This window comes from Opisthocomus hoazin, chromosome 24 (genome assembly GCF_030867145.1).
Source record: "Opisthocomus hoazin isolate bOpiHoa1 chromosome 24, bOpiHoa1.hap1, whole genome shotgun sequence".
NCBI classification, from domain to species: Eukaryota; Metazoa; Chordata; class Aves; order Opisthocomiformes; family Opisthocomidae; genus Opisthocomus; species Opisthocomus hoazin.
In genome coordinates, this window is record NC_134437.1 from 12,265,229 (window position 1) to 12,273,253 (window position 8,025).

Genomic DNA, 8,025 nt, shown 5'->3' on the forward strand with positions numbered 1-8,025 from the left:
GAAGCTCCCTCGTTAGCCCTGCCAGACTACAACAAGCCTTTTTTATTATATTTAGGTAATATGGCTCTCAGAGGTGTTAGGAGGAAGAGGGCGGGACTCCCCGCCCGCGTGACGGGGCCTTTTGTCACAATGTGCTGGGTCACATGAGGCGCGGGGGGTGGTTGCCGTGTGCCATTGCGTGCACAGTGACGTGCTTGCGGCTGTCGGCCGGGAAACCCCTCACTGGAACCATGAGGCAGGGGTTCTGTTGGTGCCGTCGCCAGCGGTCGTGCCTGGCAGCGCTGGGTGCACGAGAGGGAGCCAAGGCTGAGCCGGGGCCGCGGAGGCCTCTCCCCATCGTCCTCCCGCCCACCAGCAGACGCCGTCGCGGAGCAGGCACCGCCTGGCCCCAGCCATGCCTGGCGTGCACTACAAGTTCTCTGCCAAACTGGACTTTGATACCATCAGCTTCCACGGCCTCCACATCTCCCTGCATGACCTCAAGCGCCAGATCATGGGCCGCGAGCAGCTGAAGGCATCCAACTGCGACCTGCAGATCACCGACGCCCAGAGCAAAGAAGGTGAGTGGGGCGGCGGGCACGGGGCCTCGGGGACCGCCCGGCTGGTGGAGTTGCAGACCACCGCATGGGGCTGCAGCCTGCGGGAGCCCCGCTCTGCTCTTTGCAGCTCAACTCAGCGTAGCGTGAGTCAGCCTGGGGCTCGTCCCGCCAGCGTGCGGGGGATCAGGAGGGCCAGCGGCACCGGGGATACGCGGGGTGGGCAGCGTTAATGCCATTCAGCCACGACCGGTAGCTGTGACTTGTATTGAGGCCTCACAGAGCTGTTTGTTTGGGGCTGCTGTTCTGACGACGGCCTTCGGATCCGTGCTTTAGAGCAGAGCTAGGCATGGAGGAATATGTGGTTGATGGGCGACATTTAGCGCTCACAGAAGCTTTGGTGTCCTGGAATTCTTCTAGGTAAAATGCTAAAAAGGTTTGGGAGGATATCTGTGGGGATAATCAGGACCTGTTTTAAAAAGTGGGGGTGTGGGGGGGTGGCGTGCCCTCTTCCCTGCTTCCTATAGACGCGTGTTCTGTAAAGGCAGAATTCCCTTCCAAAAGCCTGTTCTCAGGAATGATGCATTTTAACTTGCCTCTATTAAATTTGATGTGAATTTCATGACCTGTCTTTTATAACAGATGTTTTCACATTATTGTGGAAGAACTGCAAACTCCGTGACTCAGGTTTCTGTAACATTCTGACTCAGAACACTTGGAGAATGTGCTGTTCTGCTTATCAGGCAAAATCAACAAACTGTAACACCAAAATGGGCGTCCGAACTGGCCTTAGATGAATAGTTTTAGGGAAGAACAGTGCTCTTGGCAGACTGTCTCTTGAAGTCAGCCGTTGCTGGAGTTCAGTGTTGCAGCACGCACTTGACAGCTGTAGTAGTGCCACGATGTGATGTCTTCAGAAAACCTCAGGCTAACTCTGAGTGAAACCATTTGGCCTCACAGCTGCTGTCTTCAAGACTGCGCAAACTGAGCATTTCAGAGCAGACACTTCAGCAGCTTTTAAGGCTTGCCCTTCCCCGTGCCGTTTTGTTGATGTGCTAGTGTGGGGGATTTCTTTGGTTACGCCTCAGCGTGCAATTAATTCCTGGGCTGCCAGGCAGCATTGCTGTGTGGAGCCTTCCTAAAGGGTTTGGAGTTCCCCATTTCCCTGGGTGAGCTGAGGGTAAGCCGTGTGCCCATTCCAAAACCATGATGTTTCAGTGGAGCCCATGCAAGGTCTGTCTGGGAAGGAGCTGCTCGGGCTCTGTCCCCAGCAGGGCTGGGACCTCTCGGGGCTGTGCGGTCAGCGAGGTCAGTGTCCCTTGGCCAGGGGCTTAGGGCAGGTGTCTTTTAGTTCATTACCACGGGGTGTCCAGCTCGGCTTTCGCTTTCCCAGTCACACGCTGAAGTGGCAAGCCATGCCAATAAGGCATTAAGGCATCAGGCAGTCTGTGTAATCAGATTAATGACTGAAAGTATGTTAGATTTTATTGACTCATCCTTTCAAAGCAATGCAGGTGCTCTTTTGGAGCACAGTACTGTATAATCATAATGCAAATCAAAGTTCCATGAAGCATCTGGCCTACTGCACTAGCTAATTCAAGCAAGGATGAGATACCAACTGTGGTTGGGATCCTCTTTTGGTGGAAGCTGAAAATGCAGAAATAGCAGTCCAGTCTATTAATCAGGATGTTTCGAGGCAGTGCCAGCGACACAGAGGACTGGTTTGTCACAAAGTGTGCAAGTGGTGCTGATTAGAACAGAGTTGAAAAATGAGATGAGGAGAAAGCATATTTTTAAGCAGCAGGGAGAAAATGTGTTCTTGGGAAGTACCCTGTTTTCTGGTCGAGGCAGTCTGGCATGTCAGCAGTCATTTTGATCTCTTACTCTGCAGATCGCTTCCCCAGTCACGTAACAGCTGGTGAGCAAGACATCCAAGCCTAATAAAGGCTTTTCTTTGTCGTTTCGCATGTAGGCTTGCCTTCTGATGACTTCTGCTGAGCTTCTGTCCTTTATCGGAGTGAAAATACTTCTCTAGACAGTGCTCAGAGAGATGCCTTTGCAATGCTGTCAGCATCAAAATGGTGGATTAAAGCAGGCCATAAAAGAAAGTAGGAACTTTTTTCAGTAACCTGTTTATACCGTATATATGACCCAAATTATTAAAACTAGCAGATTTTTAGAATTATAGGTGAATTGAAAAATGGAATTTTTAAGTGGGGCATTAAATGTGAAGCAGTATAAATTTCAGAGCGTGGCTTGAGTTGTTTGTACTTTTTTGCAGGAAGAAGGTTGTGGATACTAATGCAGTTGTTAATTTAAGCTTTCTAAGTCATCATGAGGCAGCAGTCAAAGTAGCTGTTAACTTGCCTGCCTCCACTCGTTCCTTGAAATACTTCTTTCCTGACTGTTCTGTCTCTTCTGCTCCTGACTTTACTATAACATCCAAATCTTCCTTTGCTTTTGCAAGCTTGCTGAATTGAATCCTTAGTTTTAATCTCAGGTCAGATTGAGAAAAGCCCAGTAGCCACTCACTGTCCGTCACTGGCAGTAAAACAAGTTTTGTGCTCAAAGGGAGTAGGAATCACCCATGTTGTTACCTCCAGCTTGCTGAGTATTTCTGTTGGAGCTCTGCTTGGACACGTGTGAAAAGTCGCCTTGTTGCGCAGGAGGTCACTGCTCACTTTGCAGAGGTTGAGGTGTGTGGTGAGGCCGAGGGACGCTACTTTGTAGGTCCTGGGAGTTGCCAAGTCTCTGCCAGGGGATGCTGCTGCCCTCGGGGAACAGGTTCCTGCTGGGAGATGCCAGTAGGCAGATTACAAGGAATGGCTGCTGACAGTGCTTTAAAATATTTAGTCATATCCAGCTATCCTCATATATTCAGTCTCTTTCTCGGAGAGGTGCTACCCTTTGTAGTCATCCGCAGAACAACCACCATCCTCAGTCCGGCACAGGCACAGCAAACTCCTGTCTTTTTGTGGAGCCGCTGTTGCTTATCCTCCGTCTCTGGAATCTCAGTCCAGTGGTTTGTGGTGTGGACCAAAAGGAGTGCTCTGTGTGACTCCGTTCAGCAGGTAGAAGCAGCTGCTTTGGGCTTTGAGAACTGCAGCTGGCACGATCTCCTGGCAGTGGTTTGTCTGGGCCCGACAGCTGTTTGAGCTCCTGCTCCATCACACAGCCCCAGGGCAGGCCTTTCTTGACAGTGGCTGTGTGGTGGTGAGATTTTCCTTTTGAGAAGAGCTCCAGCTGTTGGCTTCAGGCTAGCACTTCTGTAAAAGCTTCTGTTTTTGTCATTAGTAGTCCTTTCTCCTATGATTTGAAACTGCTCCAAAGTCCCGAGGAAGCTTGCTGTTCGGCTCCGTAGGGGTTAAGATCGGAAATTAGTTTTGTCTCAAAGATTTCCCAGTTTTCTGAAGAAGGATTCCATCATTTGGAAATAGAAGTAAAATTTTCATTTCGTTGTTGAAATACTGTCTTCTGATAGGTATGTTTTGGTCTGAGAGAGGTTCCTGCCTGTAGGAATAATATGCTGAAAAATGGAGTGTAAATTGTGAAATATTCCTGTTCTGTGTGTGATCACTGAGTAAAACCACCCTGACGGAGCTTGACTAGACATACATCATCTTTGGTTTTCAGAGTATCGTTCCGATTCGTCTGTCAGGGTAAGGGCTTTTGATATTGAAGACCGTCGGCAGATTACAGGGAATGGCTGCTGACAGTGCTTTAGAAGATTTAATCTTATCCAGCTTGTGTAAGAACAAGATAAACACTGTTCTCGTGGAGAGGCCTTTGCATTTTAAGCTTATTCAGTCGAAGTGTCACAGGTAGTGTTTTTTTTTGTTTGGGCTTTATATAAAAGGTCACAAGGCTTCCCTCCTCTGCAGAAGACTAGCGTGGTGAAAGCCAAGGCAAAGCATGGAGAGCTTCAGGCACACTCTGTTTTCGAAAGGCTGTTAAAGCCTGTCTTTGCAAGTGATTTAGTTTGAGTGTCTCTGCTCTGCGAAAAGTGAATCGAAAGAATTCACATCCCTTTGGTTAATTCAAACTAGACGATTAGCTTAAGAGGGGAGAGACAGCTTTACTTTGAGCCAATTCTGCCTTCCTTGTGAAAGCAAGCTGAAAAAAGCCCCAACATTTCTGTGATTCAAATCCTAGCACTGCAGTTTCATTACTGTCCTGGTTTTAGCTTGGATAGAGTTAATCTTCCTCCCAGTAGCTGCTGTGCTTTGGATTTAGTAGGAGAACAGTGCTGACGATGCGGATGTTTTCAGTCATTGCTATGAAGTCAGGGACTTTTCCAGTCTCCCATGCTCAGCTGACAAGCAGGTGCGCAGGAGCTGGGAGGGAGCACAGCCAGCCCAAGCTGGGCAGCGGAAATATTCCATGCCAGGGATGGCACGCTCAATTTGTAAGGGTGGCTAGCAGGGAGGTAGGCATCCTTTTTCTTTAATTCGCTTTTCTATGAGTTGGCATCCTCTCCTGTCTGGGAGTTCGAACTTTTGCAGGAGTTTGGTCTTCAGCGGGAATTTTGCAAAATTCATGAAATCTGCAAGTTCCAGGTTCTGTGATCGCTGCTGGGGAACTGGCTGGGAATCGGTCATTAGGTGGTGGGAACATTGTATTGTATAGAGTTTGTTTTGCATATTCAGTAGCAGTAGTAGCTGTAGTATTTCCTTTGTTGTCTTATTAAACTGTCTTTATCTCAGCCCCTGAGTTTCCCCTTCTGTCCATTTCTGCTCCCCATCACACTGGGGGGGAAGGGGAGGAGTGAGCGAGCGGCTGTCGGGACCTCGTTGCCGGCTGCTGCGTTAAACCCCAACAGTTTCCGTTGAAATGTGAAGCACTGCCCAGCTGATAAGTGTGGCTGTTGACGGATTAAGCTCGCAGAAGCAGAGTTGGCAGGCTCTCCTCTCTGTTCTGTCAGTCCTGAGCACTGGCAGCAGAAGGAAATCACTTTTAGTGAACACCTTGGAAGGCAATGGCACAGAGCTTCATGCTTTAGCCAAGCGCCTGTTTTGTTGCAGGGCAAGCCAGTCAGATGTTACAATCTGGTTTCTGCAGGGGAGACCTTGTTTTTCTCCAAAGATCTACTGGTTTTGTAGCCTACCAGAAGCAAAAGCAACTGAATCTCCATCAGGAAAGAACTTCATGCATTAGCAGACTCTCTTTTTGTGACCTCTGAGACCCTTTTGTTGTTGGCATTGAAACTACTTTTAAAAAAAAGAAAAAGATTTTGCTGCTTGTGTTTGATGATCAAACCCAAAGATTACTTGAAATGTACTGTTAGTGTGTTTGAGACAACAAAAGCGTGATGTTACATATAAAATGTTGCTTTCATAGCTGTAAAGGTATTCTCTGAAGTGCTATGTAATTACATACGAATATACATTCCTATGAATTCACAAAGGTTTTTTTTCTGAATTCATGTTTTTTTCAGAATACACTGACGATAATGCCCTGATTCCGAAGAACTCATCAGTTATTGTCAGAAGAATCCCTGCCAGAGGACTCAGAGCTACCAGCAAAACACATGCTGCGTAGGTATCTGTAAAGCATTGCCTGCTCGGTTAGGGGTTTCAGGGTGTTAACTTGGTTTATGGACGTCAGTTCACAGAGGCGTTCAGGTTGTACCTCTCCTGCTAAAGCTGCTGTTAGGTTTTGGTGGAATGAGGTGGATTTTAACCTGTGTCCACCAAAGCAGACAGACATTTTTAGGCCTGCTGGGACATGGGGTTCAAACTCCAACAATGGTAACTTTTAAGATGATGCTGTTGGGTTTGTTCTTGGGCTTGATTGTTCTGAGACCCAAGCTGTAGATCCCGTTTCCTCTGTGTGGAGAGATTCCTTATTCTCTGTGTTTGCTTTTACTGCTTTTGTAGTAGAGAGAGAGAGGCATTTGCATTGTAGTGTAAACTTACCATCTGCTCCATCCTCCAAAGAGTCTGATTCTCAGTGTTTGACTAGTTCTTGCATTTGGGGGAGGGGGGTGGGATATGGCAAGTGTTCTTACGCCCCAAATCTGGGTATTTTTGCACACGAGCCTATAGAGGAAAGACCAAGGCTTGCCAGCTGGTGACCCGTGCAAACAAGAAGTTTAGAACTCTTAGAGTAATTTGTGATGAAGTAGACATGTGACTTAGGGGTTTTGTTTTAGTTGCACTGCATGTCCCAAGAGAGACCAGTTTCTGGATACAAATACATTTCGACATTCACTAGACTATCAGAACACATTGTTTTGGTTTTCAGGTTCTGTAATCTGCTTTCACTGCTTTAAGCTGGGTACAAGTGCTTTATTTTAACTTCTGATCACCTTTATTTCTTCTTCCAGAAGTCGAACTGAACCAGGGAGTGGAACATCAAAAGCAGTACGTAAAAAACCAATCTCACACTTTTTTTCTGTAAAACTGCATTTAATTCTAAACGGTGTAGCCTTGTGCTAATTTTCCACACATTGCCTTAAAACATGGTATATGCTGTAAATGCACTGTATTCGATTCAGCATAGTAAAAGCTGAGGAATGCCATCACTGGCACAGTTCTAATGTGAATATTGGTATTTGTGCCTACTGATGCATTGTATTTCATATTGAATATGCTGGAATACTTCCTGTATGATTTTGTGTTGCACAGATAATGCAGGATCGTTTTTAGATCACATAGGTTCGAGGTTTGCACAGCTGAGCGTGGTGCCATGTTCTACACCTGTCTGTCTGTAGCTGGTTAAATGAACGCTTGCATAGCTTGTTGTGTGCTTTTTGTTTCTTGCAAGAAGAATTGTTTGGAGTGTATTTTTTTCCATTTTCACGTTGTATCACTTAGCTTTTGTTTTTAAATACTTTTTTTTTGCCTAATGTTTTTTGACAATGTTATCAAAAACCATGGAGAACCTATTATTGTTAAACCTGGTGTCCTGTTTCTTACTTCTACCTTGGGGGTTCAAACAAATACAAACCCCAACTTACCTGATATGTTTTGAGGCCAGTTCTTGCAGCTAAATGATTTCTTTTCACGTCCTTAAAAAGTGGGTATTTGTTCTTAAGCCTGTGTAATTGAAATGATATTGTTTGGGCCCCGCTGAGTACATCAATGTCTTTCATAGATTGGCGTGAATGTAAATGGGATTATCACGTTCTGCATCTAATCTTTCCACTTTATCTGATGAAGCAGTTTAGTTTCACAGTTTGCCTGCAAATGAAAGCATATAAAGCAGAATGTACAAATTCTGGCAGCAGGTTAGAGCCTGGTGCTTTTGTGGGTAAGAGCCCTGTCCTTTTTCCTAACTTCTGCCTGCTGTCCGTTTTTGGGTGTGGGTGACTTCAGGGTTGGACGCTGCTTTAATTTCCCAAAGGTTCAGCCTTTCTTTAGTATGCCACCGCTTTGAAGATATATTTGGAAAAGGGGCAGCATTGCTCTTCAGGTTTCAAAGCACTGTCATTCTGCTGCTGAAATAGAAACAAGTAACACAAGGAAATATCGAACTGGTAATGGTCTAG

General features: G+C 46.3%; 1 protein-coding gene across 1 annotated transcript; it reads left to right on the top strand.

The window, feature by feature from the left end:
- The first annotated feature begins 394 nt into the window (after positions 1-394).
- Positions 395-6,973, top strand: LOC142364065 (E3 ubiquitin-protein ligase RBBP6-like). The gene is made up of 3 exons (XM_075442431.1): positions 395-560; positions 5,971-6,070; positions 6,862-6,973. Exons 1-3 carry the CDS (start codon positions 395-397, stop codon positions 6,971-6,973), a joined length of 378 nt encoding a protein of 125 aa, XP_075298546.1.
- Positions 6,974-8,025: the final 1,052 nt, after the last annotated feature.

What these genes read in the sequence shown, in the direction of transcription:
- LOC142364065 (XM_075442431.1), top strand. Translation starts at nt 395, where the DNA reads ATGCCTGGCGTGCACTACAAGTTCTCTGCCAAACTGGACTTTGATACC. An exon ending in CGACGCCCAGAGCAAAGAAG is followed by an intron (nt 561 to 5,970) that starts GTGAGTGGGGCG and finishes TGTTTTTTTCAG; the next exon opens with AATACACTGACGATAATGCC. An exon ending in ACCAGCAAAACACATGCTGC is followed by an intron (nt 6,071 to 6,861) that starts GTAGGTATCTGT and finishes TTCTTCTTCCAG; the next exon opens with AAGTCGAACTGAACCAGGGA.